Raw genomic sequence first — 22,782 nt, 5'->3', positions numbered from 1 at the left:
ACGATAAATAGAACAATAAGTTTATAACAGTAATGTGCATGACTGTTTTAATTATCCTTTAAAAGTACTAGTTTGATGGTTGTAGCCATCAACTGTCCCGTTAACAATCACACATATTAGCAAACTTATTTCATTTCCAAAATTCACATTTCTCTAGTACAGGCTACTTCTCGTAATGAACAATATCAGCATAATCCCTGCGATAAATGATTGGTATGGTTGGTGTCGATCATTTGATTTATTGTCAGCAACTCCCAGCATGCTCATCTCTCCCAGTCCCCTGACTTTAGCTCTCCCCAACTGACCATGACAGTGGAAACAGTCAGAGCTTCTCTCATAGTCCTACATTCCTACCCTAGTGACTATTCACTCTTCACTATGCTTAACCATTAGCAGGAGACTTATAAAATCATACTTTCCATATCTCTACTGTACATACACTACCAGTCAAAAGATTTAGAACACCTACTCATTCAAGGGATTTTATTTATTTTCACATCGTAGAATAATAGTGAAGACATCAAAACTATGAAATAACACATATGGAATCATGTAGTAACCAAAAAAGTGTTATACAAATCAAAATATATTTAAGATTCTTCAAATAGCCACCTTTTGCCTTGACAGCTTTGTACACGCTTGGCATTCTCTCAACCAGCTTCACCTGGAATGCTTTTCCAACAGTCTGGAAGGAGTTCCCACATATGCTGAGCACTTGTTGGCTGCTTTTCCTGCTTTTTGCTCATCCCAAACCATCTAAATTTGGTTGAGGTCCAGGGATTGTGGATGCCAGATTATCTGATGCAGCACTCCATCACTCTCCTTCTTGGTCAAATATCCCTTACACAGCCTGGAGGTGTGTTGGGTCATTGTCCTGTTGAAAAACAAATGATAGTCCCACTAAGCACAAACCAGATGGGATTGCGTATTGCTGCAGAATGCTGAGGTAGCCATGCTGCTTCAGTGTGCCTTGAATTCTAAATAAATCACAGTGCCGCCAGCCAAGCACCCCCACACCATAACACCTCCATGCTTTACGGTGGGAAATACACATGCAGAGATAATCCGTTCACCCACATAAGGACATGGGGTTAGAACCAAAAATCTCCAATTTGGACCAGACCAAAGGACAAATTTCCACCGGTCTAATGTCCATTGCTCGTGTTTCTTGGCCCAAGCAAGTCTCTTCTTTATATTGGTAGTCTTTAATAGTGGTTTCATTGCAGAAATTCAACCATTAAGGCCTGATTCACACGGTCTCCTCTGAACAGCTGATGTTGAGATGTGTCTGTTACTTGAACTCTGAAGCATTTATTTGGGCTGCAATTTCTGAGGTGCAGTTAACTCTAATGAACTTATCGTCTGCAACAGTAGTAACTCAGGGTCTTCCATTCCTGTGGCAGTCCTCTTGAGAGCCAGTCATCATAGCGCCTCATGGGTTTTACGACTGCACTTGAAGAAACCTCCAAAGTTCTTGAAATATTCCGTATTGACTGACCTTCATGTCTTAAAGTAGTGATGGACTGTCGTTTCTCTTTGCTTATTTGAGTGGTTCTTGCTATAATATGGACTTGATCTTTTACCAAATAGGACTATCTTCTGTATACCCCCCTTACTTTGTCACAACACAACTGAATGGCTTAAACACATTAAAAAGGAAAGACATTCCACAAATTAACAAGGCACACCTGTTAATTGAAATGCATTCCAGGTGACTACCTCATGAAGCTGGTTGTGAGAATGCCAAGAGTGTGCAAAGCTGTCATGGCAAAAGGTGGCTATTTGAAGAATCTCAAATATATTTTGATATGTTTATCACTTTTATGGTTACTACATGATTCCAAGTGTTATTTCATAGTCGATGTCTTCACTATTATTCTACAATGTCGAAAATGGTAAAAATAAAGAAAAACTCTTGAACGAGTAGTAGGTGTTCTAAAACTTTTGACCGGTAGTGTATACATAATGCAAATATTTACAGTGTGATGTGTCAAGTGGTAAACTTGTAAAACTAAATCTACAGTTGTACATTTGTTTACAGAGCCCAGGACGACAGACAACAGATTCCATTACACTTGGATCATTAACCTCTCCCAATGTCTAGCCTATACGGTATATAGATAGGACTTTCCTCCTGAAGTAGGGTGGGTTTCTCATTGTACTGTCTACTGGCTAGATATCCCTTACCGCAGGACTAGGGTGGGAGGTCTAAATGAGTCTGTTGTCATCAGTTTCCACTAGTTGAGGAGAGTCTGAGGAGAGCTCTGGTCAGGGTGTCTGCTTCTCACTCAGACATGCAGCATGCAGACAGACAGACAGAGAAAGCTGCTTCAGCCCTTCCCACAGCTACTTCAGGACACATGCAGTAGGCTTACACACACACACACACAAGAAAAATTATGTGAACCCTTTGGAAATACCTGGATTTCTGCATAAATTTAATCTGATCTTCATCTAGGTCACAACAATAGACAGTCTGCTAAACTAATAACACACAAACAGTTATATGTTCTCATGTCTTTATTGAACACACCGTGTAAACATTCACAGTGCAGGGTGGGAAAAGTATGTGAACCCTTGGATTTAATAACTGGCTGACCCTCCTTTGGCAGCAATAACCTCAACCAAACTTTTTCTGTAGTTGTGAATCAGACCTGCACAACGGTCAGGAGGAATTTTGGACCATTCCTCTTTACAAAACGGTTTCAGTTCAGCAATATTCTTGATGTCTGTTGTGAACTGCTCTCGAGGTCATGCCACAGCATCTCAAAATCGGGTTGAGGTCAGGACTCTGACTGGGCCACTACAGAAGGTGTATTTTCTTCTGTTGAAGCCATTCTGTTGTCGATTTACTTCTGTGTTTTGGGTCGTTGTCCTGTTGCATCCCCCAACTTCTGGCGAGCTTCAATTGGTGGACAGATATCAAGACATTTTGCAGGAGAATGTAAGGCTAAACTTGGGAATTTGTTTTTCCGTCGATGATAGCAAGCTGTCCAGGCCCTGAGGCAGCCACAAACCATGATGCTCCCTCCACCATACTTTACAGTTGGGATGAGGTTTTGATGTCGGTGTGCTGTGCCATTTTTTCTCCACACATAGTGTTGTGTGTTCCTTCCAAACAACTCAACTGTAGCTTCATCTGTCCACAGAATATTTTGCCAGTAGCGCTGTGGAACATCCAGGTGCACTTTTAAAAACATCAGATGTGCAGCAATGGTTTTTTTGGACAGCAGTGGCTTCTTCCGTAGTGTCCTCCCATGAACACCATTCTTGTTTACTTTTGTAACCATTTCCAGCTTTATGTAAGTCAACAATTCTTAATCTCAGGTCTTCTGAGATCTCTTTTGTTCGAGGCATGGTTCACATCAGGCAATGCTTCTTGTGAATAGCAAACTCACATTTTGTCATCTCATTGATTGGACTCCAGGTTAACTGACTCCTGACTCCAATTAGCTTTAGGAGAAGTCATTAGCCTAAGGGTTCACATACTTTTTCCAACCTACACTGTGAATGTTTAAATTATATATTCAATATAGACAATTAAAAATACAATAATTTGTGTGTTATTAGTTTAAGCACACTATGTTTGTCTATTGTTGTGACTTAGATGAAGATCAGATCACATATGATGATCAATTTATGCAGAAATCCAGGTAATTCCAAAGGTTTCACATACTTTTTTCTTGCCACTGTACACACACACAGATTCCATTGACTAGGCTAATTCCACTAGTGTGTTGACAAAGTGGCGACACACAGTGACAAAGACATGCTCTGTCCTCTATGGTTATCTAGAGGGATCTGTAGAGGGTAGAAGCTGTTGTCTCATACACAGATACACAGTCACATTCTACAGCTTTGCTGATCACAGCTCTGACATCATGCAGTGATTAGGGGGTGTAAGCAGAAGTTGGCCCTAACTACTGAGACAGGGTCAGATGATGTAATGGTAACGGTTAGGATATGGGGATAGGATCTGATCCTAGATCTGGAGCTATAAAGAGACTAGCGGTTAGAATTAGCACTGTTAGCTGTATGTACGGACCGACCTGTCGGAGGGAGAGAAGGACAGGTGCTCTTCATACACCTCTCCCTCTAACCCCAGGCTGCTCCAACTACTGCTGTTCCCATTGCTGCAAGAGACAAGACCATTGCTCAACACTGGGAGCTAACACTGGGCACACACAAACACAGTCTGAGGCGATGGAAACACAAAGGTCTTCCTAAGCGTTATCAAGCAAGTCTGTCTTACCTGGAAAAAACAACTGTCCATTATTAATATTGTCCATCTAAATGTGAGGCTTGGTATAGGCTTGGTCCTGAAAGAACTGTCAATCAAAGCAACAACTGATGACTGCTAATGATGTGAGATCACTGCATTCTCCACCAGGACATCCAGACGGCAACTAGAGCACCACATCCATCACAACACACTGTATCACTATAATTAGTCCCCATTATCAGGCTGGCTGGTACCTGCTCTGGTATGGAGAGAATGATGTGGCAATCTAAAAATAACTCCACCCATGTCAATTAGCTCATTAATGACCCAGCTAAAATGGAAGTGTCTCGGGAGCTGTGGTTTGTGAGAGTGGTATGCTGAAAGGTCGTTCAAGTTTGAATCGTTTTCAAATGGAGCCGTACCTTTCCTGGGTTATTTTGTTTATTTGTTGACAAATGGGAGATGGTTGGATAGGTCTTTTGATGGACTTTGTTCCTGTGGAAAGGGCCTGGGGCAGAGAAAGAGTTAGGCTGCTACAGACACAGCCTTTAGTAAATATTATGATACCTTCACTAGGCCCTGTTGGCCAACGTAACTAGCTGCTCTCCTCACACATTCTCCCTTTCACTATCTGGGGAGAGAAGTGTACATGTGTACTGGGTCTGTTCCATAGAGATCGCAGACTGAGACTTGGAATGTCAAGAACTCTACTCCTACCCTGAGACTATAGACTGGTGAGACCACGTCACTCTCAGAGCATTACACCAGATTCACACCAACAGACCTGCGTGTGTGTGTGTGTCTATCAGAAAGGAAAAGACATTTCTCTTAAAAAGCTAGACATTATCCTTATGCAGTTACTCAAACAATCTCAGCAGAACTCGGCATTTAACAGCCATTTAAAATCTAGAACATTGACACGAGGAGAGACTATATTTGCTCAAATCAGAGTTAATCGTTTCATGGCAGGGGAAGGTACTAGAGCCCTCAAACTCAACTCTGGACCTCAAAGCCAGTTCCTTTGCGTTTTTTTAATCGTTCCCCTCTAACCAGGGATTGATTTAGACCTGGTAAGAGCGTAATAGCACTATTCTAGAGGTTTCCAAATGATACATTTTGCTGTCAGTGACCTAGTGACTTCACATCCTCCAGAGGCCTGCTAACGACAGCCTGACAGGCAACATGGAGGAACCTGTCTGGTACCGATCTCAACTCAGTCTCACAGGATCAAACCAGCTAATCACTAAATCACCACAGTCACCTTAAAACCACATGGGAAACACCATTTCATCTCTCGACTGAAAAATACATCTATTTCTCATTGGCAGTGTAGCCAAAGCGATGACTGACTTGCATTCATTAGTTTCAGCATTCATTTAAGTCTAGGCTGAATGCCACAACCATAGTCGAAAGCTCTACTATTCATATCATCCATCTGTGGACATTGAACATGGGTTAGAGTCATTCGCTGGTGTGAGAGAGACAACAGTGCTCATAGACAATAGAGAAGTGTTTCAAGAGGTGAATCATTAGTCAGCTAATCTAGACTAGAGACATTTAATTTAGCCTTCAGAGAAACTAAAAGAACAGAGCAGAATAGTTTGCGACTACATGATGTTCAGTGTGTTCTCTACCTGTCGCTGAGGTGAAGGAAGCTGCTGGTCTCGTCAGGGTGTTCGTCCTCGAAGCTGAGGCGGGACCAGCTGCCCAGGCTGTCATCTCCCACACTCAGACTGAGCTGCTGGGACACCGAGGACTCTGTGGCCTCCCTGCCTGGGAAACTACCACAGGGACAGGGGAGGGAACCAGACACATTAATAAATCATTTTTATACATAGGGATACAGAGAATAGTTATCAAGATGGTGAACCCCTTCTTGGCTCCTTTACTATGGTTGCGTAAGCTGGTCAAATACGGAAAAGAAAAATGTTTGGACTCACTCTACAATGAATTGACCAATATGGTGCGTCACAAGAACTTGCCTTACCTATTACTAACCATTGCAGTTAACCCATAAGGAAATCCATGTGAACAGTCATAGAAACTTACAGAAATTGTCTCCGCATGTGATTGTAACATTAGTGCTAGTCACAGAGAGGTGGTGTTGTGTCTTAAAAATGTTTAAAAGGAGAGCCTCACACTCTAGGAGCTCAGATGCAATCATTTAACCTAATAACAAGCTGTCTTTATCAGGGTATAATGACAAACACTGCCTGTCACTAGTTTATATAGTGTCAAAGGACACACACAGGTGTGGCTTGATATCATTGGTTGATTTACAGATATAAATAGAACATATAAGAAGCATGAATGGATAACCTACGATCATAGATACAATTTAGGCCTATAAACATGTACAATGAATAGGAAAATCACAGTAATCACAAGAATGGCTTCAGATCAAAGTCTACGTTGAGACTGAAGGGAGCAAGGGTCTTTAAAGATCCAGGCAGCCTCTCGTTTTAACAATACATTGTCAAGATCACCCCCTCTCCTAGACAGGGTGACGCGTTCGATGCTGAAATAGTGAAGGTTTGCTTCCAAAAAGTGGGCCGCAATTGGTTACGTCGAGATTTTGCACCTAATGGTGCTACGATGTTCCGAGATTCATACTTTTAGTTCGCGCTTTGTTTTACCCAAATCATTTTTACCACAAGGACCAGTTAGTGGCAACAAAAAGTATGTGAACCCTTTTGGAATGACCTGAATTTCTGCATACATTGGTCATAAAATTTGATCTGATCTTCATCTAAGTCACAACAAAAGACAAAAACAGTCTGCTTAAACTAATAACACACAAACAATTATACATTTGCATGTCTTTATTGAACACACTGTGTAAACATTCACAGTGCAGGGTGGGAAAAGTATGTGAACCCTTGGATTTAATAACTGGCTGACACTCCTTTGGCAGCAATAACCTCAACCAAACGTTTTCTGTAGTTGTAGATCAGACCTGCACAATGGTCAGGAGGAATATTGGTCCATTCCTCTTTACAAAACGGTTTCAGTTCAGCAATATTCTTGATGTCTGTTGTGAACTGCTCTCGAGGTCATGCCACAGCATCTCAAAATCGGGTTGAGGTCAGGACTCTGACTGGGCCACTACAGAAGGTGTATTTTCTTCTGTTGAAGCCATTCTGTTGTTGATTTATTCCTGTGTTTTGGGTCGTTGTCCTGTTGCATCCAACTTCTGGCGAGCTTTAATTGGTGGACAGATAGCCTTACATTCTCCTGCAAAATGTCTTGATAAACTTGGGAATTCATTTTTCAGTCGATGATAACAAGCTGTCCAGGTCCTGAGGCAGCACAGCAGCCCCAAACCATTATGCTCCCTCCACCATACTTTACAGTTGGGATGAGGTTTTGATGGCGTGCTGTGCCTTTTTTTCTCCACACATAGTGTTGTGTGTTCCTTCCAAACAACTCAACTGTAGCTTCATCTGTCCACAGAATATTTTGCCAGTAGCGCTGTGGAACATCCAGGTGCACTTTTACAATCTTCAGACGTGCAGCAATGTTTTTTTTGGACAGCAGTGGCCTCTTACGTAGTGTCCTCCCATGAACACCATTCTTGTTTAGTGCTTTACGTATCGTAGACTCGTCAACAGAGATGTTAGCATGTACCAGGGATTTCTGTAAGTCTTTAGCTGACACTCTAGGATTCTTCATAACCTCATTGAGCATTCTGCGCTGTGCTCTTGCAGTCATCTTTGCAGGACAGCCACTCCTAGGGAGAGTAGCTACAGTGCTGAACTTTCTCCATTTACAGACAATTTGTCTTACCGTGGACTGATGAACATCAAGGCTTTTAGAGATACTTTTGTAACCCTTTCCAGCACATCGATCACTCCAGTGTTAATGCTAAATTGTAATTATTTCTTCACTATGGCCTATTTATTGCTTTACCTCCCTGATCTTACTACATTTGCACACACTGTATATAGTTTTTTTAGATTGTGTAATTGACTGTACGTTTGTTTATGTGTAACTCTGTTGTTTTAGTCGCACTGCTTTGCTTCATCTTGGCCAGGTCGCAGGCCTACCTGGTTAAATAAAGGTGAAATAAAATAAATAAACAAACACCAGGCAATGCTTCTTGTGAATAGGAAACTCAAACTGTGAGTTTTCTTTTTAATATGGCAGGGCAGCTCTAACCAACATCTCCAATCTCGTCTCATTGATTGGACTCCAGGTTAGCTGACTCCCGACTCCAATTAGCTTTAGGAGAAGTCATTAGCCTAGGGGTTCACATACTTTTTCCAACCTACACTGTGAATGTTTAAATTATATATTCAATATAGACAAGAAAAATACAATAATGTTTGTTATTAGTTTAAACACACCATGCTTGTCTATTGTTGTGACTAAGCTGAAGATCAGATCAACTTGTATGACTAATTTATGCAGAAATCCAGGTAATTACAAAAGGTTCACATACTTTTTCTTGCTACTGTCTAAGATAAATAACTGCCTTATCGGAGCATGTGATAACACCTTTGATTTGGATCTGTTTCCCTGTTTGAGAGTGTTTGAAGGATCTACATTTGTAAGTGCCATTGCATTGAGCACAGCCATTACACTTGTAGTTTCCATCCGGTAGAGGTGCAAATAGACCTTGCGCAGGGGTATTTTGGTGTGGTAAATCAGAGTTTACCAATTGATCTCTGAGATTTCTGCCCCGCGAGAATACGACCAAGGGAGGCTCCGAAAACACATGACCGATACTGTTATCGTATTTTAGAATGTGCCAATGTTGTGAACGATTCCCTTAATTTGTTCAGAGCGCTTTGAGTAGCGGGTAGTTAGAACGCAAGAATGCTTCTTTTTGCGAGACTGTCCTTGAAAGAGATCATGTCTCGATTTGTTTTGGATTTTCTCAATGACAGTATTAATCTGAACATTTTTGTACCCCCTCTCCTTGAATTTTCTTTGCGTCTCAGACATATTTCTGTCGAAATCTGATCGTTTTTTGATAAATTCTTTTGATTGGACAGAATTGGCTGCAGGGCAAACTGTTTTTCAAGGGAAGCGGGAGACAACTATCAGCCCTCAACAAACTGTTAGGATCAGTAGGTTTCCTGTAAAGATCAGTGTATAGAACATTATCAACAACTATCAGCCCTCAACAAACTGTTAGGATCAGTAGGTTTCCTGTAAAGATCAGTGTATAGAACATTATCAACAACTATCAGCCCTCAACAAACTGTTAGGATCAGTAGGTTTCCTGTAAAGATCAGTGTATAGAACATTATCAACAACTATCAGCCCTCAACAAACTGTTAGGATCAGTAGGTTTCCTGTAAAGATCAGTGTATAGAACATTATCAACAACTATCAGCCCTCAACAAACTGTTAGGATCAGTAGGTTTCCTGTAAAGATCAGTGTATAGAACATTATCAACAACTATCAGCCCTCAACAAACTGTTAGGATCAGTAGGTTTCCTGTAAAGATCAGTGTATAGAACATTATCCTCACACAAAATCAGAAGACAAAGAAAACTGATTTGACGTGTCAGATTGCATAATAAATCTCAGGTGCTCAGAACAAGGGTTAAGAAAAGCATGGAATGCCTGGAGCTGTTTTGCATCACCCCTCCATAGAACAAAAATATCATCAATATACCGTTTACAAATAATAATGTTAAGCAATCATTTTTGAGAGGACTAAGAATTGACTGTTTCTCCATGTAACCCACATACAAATGAGCATAGTTACCCTTCGTCTGAATAAAGAAATCATTTAGAAACATGAAGTAGTTGTGTGTGAGTACTATTTCAGCCAATGTTAAATTGCATGCACTGGAAGGTAGTTATATTCCATGGTTTCAATACCGGTGTTGTGCCTTACAGACGTTGTCACAGTGTATTGGTACCTGAGGTTGGTGGTCTGGCATGTGTTGGATAGTGCTGACGTCATGATCTCGGCGGTCAGGCTCTCGGCGAAGCTGTACCCGTCGTGTCCGATCCCGCTGTCGGCGTTCAGGCTGGTGTTGCTCAACTCGCGCTTGGCCCCCTCCATCGCCGTAGTGACCATCTCCTCTGCGAACACGGCCCTGCGGTCCAGATTGATGTGGATCTCAGGGATCTCCAGGCCGCATACCCCCACATCCCCTTCCAGCCTCCCCCTCCTCCTCTGGCCTGCTCCTCCACCGAGGAGGTGCTGCCTGTTGGGCCGTGAGCAGAACAGACACTCCCTGACCTGGAAAAACAAACAACATGCATACTCAAGGACTGTACCTAAAACAAAAAATGGTGGGTGCTAGATCCTCATAAGTAATCCATAGAAAACAGAGACTTCCTGACCTGGCAGTACTGGCAGGTTGTTTCCCCCAGTGCAGAGCCCACTGCTCGCCTCTCAGAGTGGTGGTGTCTGTATGGACCCTGCTGGGCTGGGTTTCCTGCCGAGGCCAGGCCCATCTCCAACGTGTCATCCACTATGTTCCTGGCATAGTGCTCCAGGACCTGCAGAGACAAACGCTGGGAATTAGAGCAAGCTGATGTGATGCTACAATGCAATGATGATAGAATGAATCAGACTTCTTAATTTAACATCTCCATGTTAACAGTATCTTTCCCTATTCAAATACAAATATGAAATAAACCAAACTAACCTCCATGACTCCACTGCTGTAGCCGCCGTCGTACAGGCTGCCTGTGCTGTGGTACTGCCTGCTATTCCCCTCCTTGGACAGCAGGGGGCATGAGAAGGAGTTTCTGATCAGGCTCTCTGCCATGTCCTCCAGCTTCGACTTCTTATACAGACACGAGTCAGTCCGGGACTTGGGTAGTCGGACCGACGGCACACAGAGTTTGCGTGTGACATCGCAGGTGATGTTGCACGCCAACGACTCTGCGAAGTTCACCAGCTCCATGTACTCCCTCTGGCTCCCATCGTCAATGTCTCTGGAAGGAGATCCCACTCTCCCTGCTTCGTCCCTGGGTACGGATGGCTCGGCATTGGGTCCCCTGCAGCCATTCTGCTGGAGCCTCCTGGAGTGGTGGTGCCTGGAGGAGGAGGGTCTCTTCATGTTGCGGGCAGCATGGGCCAGGCCCAGTTTGATGGAGCGGTAGGCCAGACGGCTAGCATACTGATCCAGGACCAGCTCCCTGCTGCCTCCCTCTTTCTTTAGCACCCTGATGAGGTAGCCAGCGTACTCATCTGTCACACTCTCACAGCTGGGGTAGTCAGAGGACAGGCCAGAGCTGGGGGTAGAGGTGGATGGGTGGAGGACAGACGAGGTGTCATTGGACCACTGTTCAGCCAGACGACCCACCCTGCAGTCTTTGCTGTGTTCACTGGGCTGCTCCTGGCTGCCTTGTTTGAGCGCACTGTGGTGACACTGACCTGACCACATTATCCTCTTCACGTCGCTGATCACCTCTCCCGCCACCTCGCCAGCGTATATCCACAGCGTGTTCAGGGTCTGCGCTGAGAACTGGGCCATGCCGTCTCTCCGCTCCTCCCTGCCCTCCACCGTCCTTCTACCTTCATCATCCACTCCTCCCAGGGTGTCTATCTCTGTCGCCATGGAGACGATGTGGCACGCCAGGCGCTCTGCGTAATGGAGGGCTCCCTTGTCGGCCATCTTGTGTCCTCCATCCAAGAGGTTGAGCTCTGGCTGCATACGGCTTCCTGTCTCAGTTACAGAGTTAACCCCTTCTACTCTACCCTCTTCCTCCTCCTCCTCCTCCTCCTCCTCGTTCCCGTCTGCCTCCTCAGACAGAGACCTCATCAGTTTGAGCATGAAGTCAGCCTTGTCTGTCTCAGAGGTGGATTCTTTGGGCTCGGGCCCTGGCTGGTAGTGTGGGGTGGGAGGAGGGGTGGCGGTGGAGAACTCCTTGGCCAGTTTGCCTTTCAGCTTCTTGGAGAACTGCTTGATCTGTTTCTCCTGGGACACCTCGCTGGGCTGCTGGGGGGTCGAGGGGGGTGTACCAGGGGTCCTGTTGGACTTGTGACCAGGGCTGCGAACCATCTCCTCGCAGGTGGCCATCTTCCTGCCTCCCCAGCCTCCCATCTCCAACCCTGGCACCTCTAGAGTGTCCATCATCACAGGCCGGGTCTCAGCAACTGCTCTGCTGGTCTTGGAGCCTGACTCAAAGTTCACTCCTCCCGGGGTCTGAAAGGGAGGGTGGAGAGAGTAGAGGGAGGTCTGGTCAGTGACACTACCCTCCTGTCCGGATGGAGGTCCCCGACCAACTATGGTCTTAGAAAGGAAGTCGGCACAGTCCTCCACCTTCTTCTTCATCTTCGTGGCAGTCATCAGTTCACATGCTTCACTCACTATCATATCCACCATGTTGCCAGAGAAGTTGTGAAAGCGGGTCTTTGACAGCAGGTCAGTTTGTGTGGCAGCAGTAGCATCAGAGGACGTTGTGGTCACCACTCTGTTCTCTGAGCTGCAGCTCCTCTTGGGGCTGGTCTTACACTGGCAGATCTCCTCTGAGTCGTGGAGGTGGGAGATGGCCTGGCCTGCCTGGGGGACCGGTACACAGCTGGCCATTCCAGACACACAGAACAGCGCCTTCTTCACCGTACAGCCATCCTCGCCTGATGGACCTGGGCCTTCCTCGGCTGGGTTAACGTGGAAAGCCTGGTGGCCTGTGGCGGTACTGCAGGTGGTGTGTGTGTCGACAGCGCTGACGTAGCAGATGTTGTCCACAGAGACACTGATGGCTGCCTGGGTACTAAAGGCAACATCAGCCTGGGACAGTTCTATGAAGGCCTCCTGGAGGACAGACTCTGAGAGGTCCGAGGCATAGGAAGACACCACTTCCTCATCGTCGTCCTCCCCCACCCCGAAGGACCAATCGCTGGGGGTGAGGGGGGTGGAGGGATGGGAGAACTGACATACTTCCATCATCCCCTCAAACACCAGCTCCTCTGCCAGGTCAGCGGCAAACTGCGTCACCGTGCTGTTGAACATCTGCTTCTTCACCATCAGGAAGTCTTTCAGAGCCCCTGACACCGCCTCTCCCACCAGGAACCCAGCCAGTCCGTTGATGGCCCGTTCCTTCAGGACGTAAGCATGGCGCATGCCGATCTCCTGGAAGGCCATCTGGAAGACAGACGAGGTGAGTCTGGCGGCCAGGTGGCAGAGCGTGGTGGTGCAGGAGGACATTCCCTTCTGCAGGTCTCTTAGGGCGCTGCCCAGGCTCATCTCTACCAAGTCTGTAGCGAACCTCTGGATGCCGTCCTTCAGAGACTGGGGCTTCTGCTGCAGCTTGGAGAGAGTCACCGTCTCCTGGATCTCAGACAGCTTCATGATGTGTCCAGACTGGTTCTGGAACTCCTTGTGACAGACACAGCTCAGGTTCTTGTTGTCGTTGAGGTTCACGGGAGACTGGTATCCACACACGGAGCCCAGGATCTCCTTGGACAAACTGCTGGCAAAGTCTGAGTAGGTCTTGTAGAGGGTACACAGGTCCTGGGGTTTCCGTAGCTCTGAAACGTCTCCTACCTCTCCCTCAGTCTTCCAGAAGAAATCCAGAGCTCCTCCGTCTCCCAAAGGGCTGAAGGCTGAGGAGCTGACAGGGCTGAAGAGAGGACCTCCACTCTCCTCACAGGAGGTCCGGGCCGGCCGGGGGGAGTCAGGGGATCCGAAGGGAGAGCCAGGGGGAAGGGGGCTTCTGAGCGGGGTGGGTTTCTTCACATTGGCCGGTAGGGTGCGCTGGTCGAAACGGTGGGGGTTCATGGTGGAACAGCTTCGGGACACTTTCTTGGACCCCGACTTGCCAGTACCAGCTTCAGAGTACTTCTTCTTCTGGTCTAGGCTGGTGGGGGTAATGGAGGATGTCGGGTCTAGAGGTAGAGTGAGTGTACAGCTCTCTGAGCTCAGTTCGTCTAGGTCATCAAACTGGTCAAAGCTGTCGAAGAACTCGCTGACCTCAGAGTCAGAGTCCTCCACCCTGTCTGTTGGCCCCCCAGGAATCTGAGGGATGTCCAGTGTCGCTTTGAGACTCTTCTGGTAGCCAACCTCATCTAGAAAGATGATTGGACTAGGGCTTGAGCCGTCCGATTCCTCTGAGTCGCTGACAGGTCGCGTGGGGGAGGGGAGCTGGGCTCTTGGGCTGTAGAGGGTCCACTGGGACTCTGCTCCTCTGGAGTGCTGTACGGTAATGGACACCTCTGGGGGAGACCTGCGATTGGTTAAGGACTTCCTGGTGGCAGAGCTGATTATGATCCTGGAACCTGATAGATCCTTGTTTCTCTTGTGGGCGGGGACAGTCTGGGAGGCCACATCACGCTGGTTTCCATGGAGATAAGAGCCATTGGCTAGGGAAAGAGACAAGAGGGATAGAGAGCAGTGGTAACCGAGACTGTCTTAATTTAAAAAACACTTCAGATTATGCAACAGTAAATGAACACATCAAGCTCTATTGAACATCCGGCTACATAGTTGTGATGAACCTACAGTTGTCCTCCTCCTCCTCCAGGTGTTCCAGAGCGGTGACAAAGTCGTCTTCGATGGACGACACAGACTGGTTGGTGTTATCGTCCTCGGGCTGGCAGGACTCAGCTGTGCCCTTGTGGAGGGCCTGGAGCTCCAGAGCATAGCGGACCCCCGCAGCGTAACGCCCCAGAAGGCCCACCAAGACACCAACAATGGCCTGGCTGGGGCTGGGTCTCAGAACACACACCGCCTTCAGCCAGCACTGCTGCTGTGGAGGAGAGAGAAAAGACTCAGTTTGCTGGCTGCCTTGTTGATTCTTACTGCAAATGAACAATCAGCTCTTTGAGGAATAAAAAACTAGAACACTTGCCACTGGTAAACAGAGTCTGCAGACTGTCAGTGCCTGCCATGTCCGGGAGTGCATCAGACCAAAGCTTTCTAATCATGAGTGTTTCTGGATATGTAAACTCACAGGAATTCACAAAGGAGTTTTCTATTCTTCTGTCTGTGTCTTACAGAGAGAGAGAGGGGCTCTACTGGGACAGCCCTGTTATGTCTGCATGTGGTCTGATGCGTTGTTGAATATGCAGAATAGAACACTCTGCACCACTATTATCTTGGCCACCGTGGGTAGAGGGGCTGAGTTTTAGTTGTACTGCCTTTCTGTTTATCTGTCTGTCACACACACTGTAACCACACATATGTCTGCATGTCTGTCAGTCACAAACAATGTAACCACAAAGCTGCAGAGCCAGACTGAACACTAGCAGACACAAGGCAGGACAACGTGGCAATCACTGGTGAGAAAACAAGCAGCCACACTATCCCAGAAATCTGTACACCTGGTTCTGGTTAACAGGGTGAAAACACAGAATCTCTCAGACCTTTGCACACAGCCTAAGAAAGGTCCTATGAATCAGCTTGAAAACTACAGTACCGGTCAAAAATGTTGACACCTACTCATTCAAGGGTTTTTCTTTATTTTTACTATTTTCTACATTGTAAAATAATAGTGAAGACATCAACACTATGAAATAACACATGGAATCATGTTGTAACCAAAAAAGTGTTAACCTCTCTTGGGTAGGGGGCAGTATTTTCACGTCCGGATAAAAAACGTACCCGATTTAATCTGGTTATTACTCCTGCCCAGAAACTAGAATATGCATATAATTGTTTGATTTGGATAGAAAATACCCTAAAGTTTCTAAAACTGTTTGAATGGTGTCTGTGAGTATGGGCGGAAAACAGTAGGGGATTTGGAAAGTGGTCGATCTGAGAACAATGACATGGGTGCGCACATGAAGACACCATTTTCTTCTTTCAGTCTTTGAACGAAAACAACGTCTCCCGGTCGGAATATTATCGCTATTTTACGAGAAAAATCGCATAAAAATTGATTTTAAACAGCGTTTGACATGCTTCGAAGTACGGTAATGGAATATTTTGAATTTTTTTGTCACGACATGCGTCCGCGCGTCACCGTTCGGATAGGGACCTGAACGCACGGACAAAACAGAGGATATTTGAACATAACTATGGATTATTTGGAACCAAAACAATATTGGGTGTTGAAGTAGAAGTCCTGGGAGTGCATTCTGACGAAGAACAGCAAAGGTAATCCAATTTTTCTTATAGTAATTCTGAGTTTAGTGAACGCCAAACTTGGTGGGTGTCTACTCTACTCAGAATATTGCAAAATGTGCTTTTGCCGAAAAGCAATTTTAAAATTTGATACCGCGATTGCATAAAGGAGTTCTGTATCTATAATTCTTAAAATAATTGTTATGTTTTTTGTGAACGTTTATCGTGAGTAATTTAGTAAATTCACCGGAAGTTTTCGGTATGTTTGCTAGCTCTGAACGTCACATGCTAATGTAAAAAGCTTTGTTTTGATATAAATATGAACTTGATTGAACAAAACATGCATGTATTGTATAACATAATGTCCTAGGAGTGTCATCTGATGAAGATCATCAAAGGTTAGTGCTGCATTTAGCTGTGGTTTGGGTTTTTGTGACATTATATGCTAGCTTGAAAAATGGGTGTGTGATTATTTCTGGCTGGGTACTCTCCTGACATAATCTAATGTTTTGCTTTCGTTGTAAAGCCTTTTTGAAATCGGGCAATGTGGTTAGATTAACGAGAGTCTTGTCTTTAAAATGGTGTAAAATAGTCATATGTTTGAGAAATTGAAGTTATAGCATTTTTAAGGTTTTTGAATTTCGCGCCACTCGATTCCACTGGCTGTTGACTAGGTGGGACGATTTCGTCCCACATACCCGAGAGGGGTTCAACAAATCAATTTTATATATTTGAGATTCTTCAAAGTAGCCACCCTTTGCCTTGATGACAGCTTTGCATATTATTGGCATTCTCTCAACCAGCTTCATGAGGTAGTCACCTGGAATGCATTTCAATTAACAGGTGTGCTTTGTTAAAAGTTAACTTGAGCAATTTCTTTCCTTCTTATTAATGCATTTGAGCCAATCAGTTGTGCTGTGACAAGGTAGAGATGGCATACAGAACATAGCACTATTTGGTAAAAGACCAAGTCCATATTATGGCAAGAACAGCTCAAATAACGACAGTCCATCATTACTTGAAGGCATGAAGGCCAGTCAACGCGGAAAATGTCAAGAACTTTTAAAGTTTCTTCAAGTGCAGTCGCAAAAACCATCAAGAGCTATGATGAAACCACCACAGGAAAGGAAAACCCAGAGTTACCTCTACTGAACTTATCCTCTGCAGCAGAGTTAACTGCTCCTCAGATTGCAGCCCAAATAAACATGAGAAATGGACATTAGACTGGTGGAAATTTGTCCTTTGGTCTGATTAGTCCAAATTTGAGATTTTTGGTTCCAAACGCCGTGTCTTTGTGAGATGCAGAGTAGGTGAACGGATGATCTCTACATGTGTGGTTCCCACCGTGAAGCATGGAGGAGGTGGTGTGGGGGTGCTTTGCTGGTGACACTGTGATTTATTTGGAATTCAAGGCACACTTAACCAGCATGGCTACCACAGCATTCTGCAGCGATACACCATCCAATCTGGTTTGCGCTTAGTGGGACTATCATTTGTTTTTCAACAGGGCTGTGACCCAAAACACATCTCCAGGCTGTCTAAGGGATATTTGACCAAGAAAGAGAGTGATGGAGTACTGCATCAGATTACCTGGCCTCCACAATCACCAGCCCTCAACCCAATTGAGATGGTTTGGGATGAGTTAGACCGCAGAGTGAAGGAAAAGCAGCCAACAAGTGTTCAGCATATGTGGGAACTCCTTCAAGACTGTTGGAAAAGTATTCCTCAAGAAGCTGGTTGAGAGAATGCCAAGAGTGTGCAAAGCTGCCATCAAGGCAAAGGGTGGCTACTTTGAAATATCTCAAATATATTTTGATTTGTTTAACACTTTTTTGGTTACTACATGATTCCATGTGTTATTTCATAGTGTTGATGTCTTCACTATTATTCTACAATGTAGAAAATAGTAAAAATAAAGAAAAACCTTGGAATGAGTAGGTGAGTCCAAACTTTAAGGGTACTGTATATTGAACTCTTATCTACCTGTGAAATACCGTATTTCCTCTGAAGCAGTCTACAGACCTGAGAAACACAGTCTCTCCCCTTTACCTATTAGAAACTTCCTCTCCTGTCATGTTAACCTGAGTAGAAGAGTCCCTCCTGTCGGCTGATCTCCTGCTGTCCTTCAGTAGCAGCACCTCTTCGTTTCTCAGGCTGGTGACATGGAGAGACCTCAGCAGCTCCGCCAGGTCCCCCGGGAGAGAAGACAGGGCCTGGGGACAGAACACACAAATAACACATTTATAACATCAATTAATAAGACATTAATTGAACTACAGAAGTCAGAGCTGGTGCAGTAACTGTCACCTGTAGAGTTAGATCCTCTCCTTCAGAGTGGCCAGGCAAACACACAAAATGGATCTGAGGGAAGAAAGGGACAAGTCAGGGAAATTCTGCATATCATGAAGTCATAATCAAAGTGTGGGTGAGAGCTGTGACACATACCTCAGTCAAGCATGGAGTGTCTCTGGTCTGCAGCTCCAATCCCACGCTGCACAGCTCCTTTCTGCTGCTCAGAAGGCTCTTCATACACGGAGTCCCGCCGTCACGCACCGCCTACACACAATTAGAGGTTAACTCAGGTTACACACATGAACGGCCTCACACACAGCACCAAGCCATCAATAATTATATTAAATCAACCAATCGATCAGTCAATCAGAAGATGGCATTCTGACTAGAACCTCTTTCCTGGAGGCTCTGGTCCTGAGAGGAACTCCTCGGATACGGGCACAGGCGTCCATGGCAACGCAGGCTCAGCGTGACGGACTAGCCACTCACCTGTAGAAGGAGAGAAAGAGGAGAAGGAGAGAGAGTTGAGATGACGCCAAATATATTTTGATATCATTCAATTCTGACTTACTAACAAGTCTCAAAGATAAGAATGAAAAACAGTGATAGGAGCTATAGGAGGATGGGCTCATTGTAAAGACTGGAATGGAACGGTATCAAACATACGGAAACCACGTTTGATTCCATTCCATTGACATCTGCTCCATGCTTCTGCATCTGCATTGCTTGCTGTTTGGGGTTTTAGGCTGGGTTTCTGTATAAGCACTCCGCTGATGTAAAAAGGGCTTTATAAATAAAATGTTATTTGATGATTGATTCCATTCCAGCCATTATAATGAACCTGCCCTCCAGGGACTCCTCCCACCAGCCTCCTCTGCTGTACATAGGTTAGAAAGACATGCTGCAGGTCCTATCTCCACACATAACTGTAAGGGGTCAGTAAGGAGCAAGATTGGCCAACATAAGCTTTCTGTATCGCTGCTACATGCTACTCTGCATCACAGCATGATAAAGCGGGTAGTTCCCACTGCCAGCGTAGTGGGAATAGTGAGATACTGTTAAGACGATAAGACTGTTCATCCAATCAACACAAAATAGTGAGATAGGCCTACTGATGGATGACAAGACTCCGTCTTTATCCAGTCTTAACACAAACCCTGAGAAACACAGTCATAACAGGAAGTCAGCTGTAGAGGTCAGATGTACAACAGCACAGCCCTCAGTCACCTCAGTAAAATGTAGACTGGTGGAGATGAACTGAACTGAGGCACTGAAACAACACTCAGATGAAGTGAAATACATTTAGAGATCAGGTTTCTGTCAGGTTTCCAGCAGCCTTAGATGTTGGCATAGTAACTATGTATACCTGACACCCTGCTTCAGGCCCAAGGCCTGCATGGACGATCAAACAGCCGTAGAGAGAACTGGGGTGTGGACCTGGAGTCTGAACACTAACCCAGGGAAGAAAAAATATTTATAGTGAGTGAGGAAGAAAGTTTCCCAAGAAATGTGAGCTGTTCTTTGACGTGCTGTCCAAAGCAGCTGGTTGAGTATGAGTCTAGACGATTAGTCTCTGACAGGATCACTGTCCTCTATGTATGGGAACCAACCAGCAGAAATAATGGACAGCCCACTTGCTCACCCCCCCCCAGGCTGTTCTGCTATGCACTGACCCCAATGAACTAGGAAGTCTAACAGGTGTCTGATCTCTCGGTTTCTATGTTGCAAGTTGTATTTCCTCATGATGATGGTTTGATGATGCTCAGTTCATGTAACCTATAGCATTTTAGTAAAATAAATAAGACATTTAGGCTTACATTCATATTCAAATCACAGACTGTACCCACGAATGTACTGTTATGGAGTGTAGGCGAGCCTAGTCCTTTAACATCCAAGCTTTGCCACTGGGCGGCAGACAGGTTTGTGAATAGACGGTATATGTTTTACATTACCATCTAAGAATGGGCTAACAGTGCACAAGAAGCCAATGCAGAGACCATGTCAAACTGTGGGGATATGGCAAAATAGAAACCTACTACTGGTTTAGGGTCTTTGTAAGCAGCTTTGGAGATGTAGCAGCACAATCTGCCATGGCAGGAATTGTGTAAGAGCTAAAATAGGTCAGTCTGAGGTGTTTCAGCATGAATGTGTGGCTATGTGGGTGGAGGGGTGAAAGGGGAAGAGGAATGCAGCAGCACACAGGACTGAAACTACAGCTGACAGTATTCAGAGAACCCTTTCAGTGGACCGTATATGCTACATGACCAAAAGTATGTGGACACCTGCTCATCACACATCTCATTCCAAAATCATGGGCATTAATATGGAGTTGGTCCCCCCCTTCGCTGCTATAACAGCCTCCACTCTTCTGCAAAGGCTTTCCTCTAGATGTTGGAAAATTGCTGCGGGAACTTCCTTCCATTCAGCCACAAGAGCATTAGTGAGGTCGGGCACTGATGTTGGGCGATTAGGCCTGGCTCACAGTCAGCGTTCCAATTCATCCCAAAAGTGTTCGTTGGGTTTGAGGTCCAGGCTCTGTGCAGACCAGTCAAGTTCTTCCACACCAATCTGTACAAACCATTTCTGTATGGACCTAGCTTTGTGCATGGGGGCATTGTCATGCTGAAACAGGAAAGGGCCTTCCCCAAACTGTTGCCACAAAGTTGGAAGCACAGAATTGTCTAGAACGCCATATGCTGTAGCTTTAAGATTTCCCTTCCCTGGAACTAAGGGGCTTAGCTGAACCATGAAAATCAGCCCCAGACCATTATTCCTCCTCCACCAAACATTACAGTTGGCACTATGCATTGGGGCAGGTAGCATTCTCCTGGCATCCGCCAAACCCAGATTTGTCCATCAGACTGCCAGATGGTGAAGCGTGATTCATCACTCCATAGAACGCTTTTCCAATGCTCCAGAATCTAATGGCGGCAAGTTTGACACCACTCCAGCAGAGGCTTGGCAATCTTAGACTTGTGTGCAAGACAGGACAATGATAGATCTGAAAGCCCATGCATGCCAAGCTCCTATCGTACAGCTGTTGTTGGTGTAGCTACAACATCATCTGCTGGGCTGATACTAGGAACTGCATTCAATAAAGTCTACTGAAAATAGGGGGAGTGGTAGCTAGCTACTTTTGCTAGCAATCTTAATTCTTGCTATTGTGTGATGAGGGACGAGCGGGGGCTATTTACATGGAAGCTCGATTCAAGATCAGGCTGGAAAATAAAGAATATTGTATAGCAATTTCCTAACTACATATTCACATTGTATGGGGAGGTGGTGACAGGCCTACGTGCTATGAAACCACAATCACATAACTAACTGCCATGGCTGACCACAACAAGCACGCTAGCTGATCAAGCAACGAGCTAGCTAGCTTAATTTACCATTAGAATTTACTCCAAATACGTTTGATTAGTAAACAACGTTTAGTTTTTTCTAACGTGTCTTTAGTCAGTATCTTATTAATTCATAACTGTAGCCACATATTGCTAACTGGCAATCAAGCTTAACGTTGTGGCAGGCCATCACACGAGCAGTGTCGCATTTTCACACAGGATGGAAATGGAAATTATTTATTTGACGTGACATCCCAATACACAGCTGTGTCTGTCACATTTTGATTCAGCGTCGACGCTGCGCAAATCAATAACTTATTTTAGCGAGCTACTTAGTTAGTGTCAACAAGATAGCGTGACTAACTGTCAAACACTTTAACTACTAACGTTAGCTAGCTAGCAATGGGCCTCTGTCCCATCATCGTGTCACGTCACACTAACGTTAAAACAGCTGGCGTTAACATATAGCTACAAATCATTGCATAACTGGCTACATCCTGAATATACAATAATGTATCGTCAATTCACCACAACATTGTCTTTCAACCTCCCACTCCAGTCCTGTTATTCCCACCGTTTAGCAAGTGTTGAAGCGAGATGATGTTCCAACAAAAGTTAATTCCATGAAAACAAGACTGATTCAGGCAGTAGTAATCACCCACAGCGCTAGCCACAATAAGGCTTAGCCACAATAGTGGAATTTGCGGTTTGCCTTCAAAATAAACGTCCCCCATTGACAGTGATACAAATAGTGCCATCATGCTGTATTTGGACTAGATAACGCTAAAAAAGGTCAGCATTTTGTTATTTAACTTTAACAGAAGACAATAATTGGCTAATTTGACACAAAATAAGAACAAATCTGTTGAAATCACACTGTGGATGTATTAGACTTTTCAATTGCGTTAGGAGTACACCTACAGTGATCTCCGAAAGTATTGGGACAGT

The 22,782-nt window shown here is 45.0% G+C and overlaps 1 protein-coding gene across 5 annotated transcripts in view; it reads right to left on the bottom strand.

Annotated features, from left to right (window-relative positions):
• LOC115161050 (A-kinase anchor protein 11) overlaps positions 1–22,498 on the bottom strand; it is a 28,539-nt gene extending 6,041 nt beyond the window's left edge. For 2 of the 5 annotated variants that reach the window (XM_029711736.1, XM_029711737.1), the window contains exons 1-10: positions 22,409–22,498; positions 18,886–18,982; positions 18,647–18,757; positions 18,509–18,562; positions 18,283–18,414; positions 14,639–14,885; positions 10,838–14,499; positions 10,530–10,688; positions 10,100–10,425; positions 5,857–6,003 (exon numbers count right to left, since the gene is read on the bottom strand). In XM_029711736.1, the coding sequence (XP_029567596.1) occupies positions 5,857–6,003; positions 10,100–10,425; positions 10,530–10,688; positions 10,838–14,499; positions 14,639–14,885; positions 18,283–18,414; positions 18,509–18,562; positions 18,647–18,757; positions 18,886–18,945 (4,898 nt within the window). In that variant the 5' untranslated portion in view covers positions 18,946–18,982; positions 22,409–22,498. Of the gene's footprint in view, positions 1–4,049; positions 4,134–5,856; positions 6,004–10,099; positions 10,426–10,529; positions 10,689–10,837; positions 14,500–14,638; positions 14,886–18,282; positions 18,415–18,508; positions 18,563–18,646; positions 18,758–18,885; positions 18,983–22,362 lie in introns of all 5 variants that reach the window. The other 3 variants (XM_029711733.1, XM_029711735.1, XM_029711734.1) reach the window with 3 other exon arrangements.
• Positions 22,499–22,782: the final 284 nt, after the last annotated feature.

This window comes from Salmo trutta, chromosome 24 (genome assembly GCF_901001165.1).
Source record: "Salmo trutta chromosome 24, fSalTru1.1, whole genome shotgun sequence".
Lineage (NCBI taxonomy): Eukaryota > Metazoa > Chordata > Actinopteri > Salmoniformes > Salmonidae > Salmo > Salmo trutta.
This window is presented reverse-complemented; position numbering and strand designations above follow the sequence as displayed.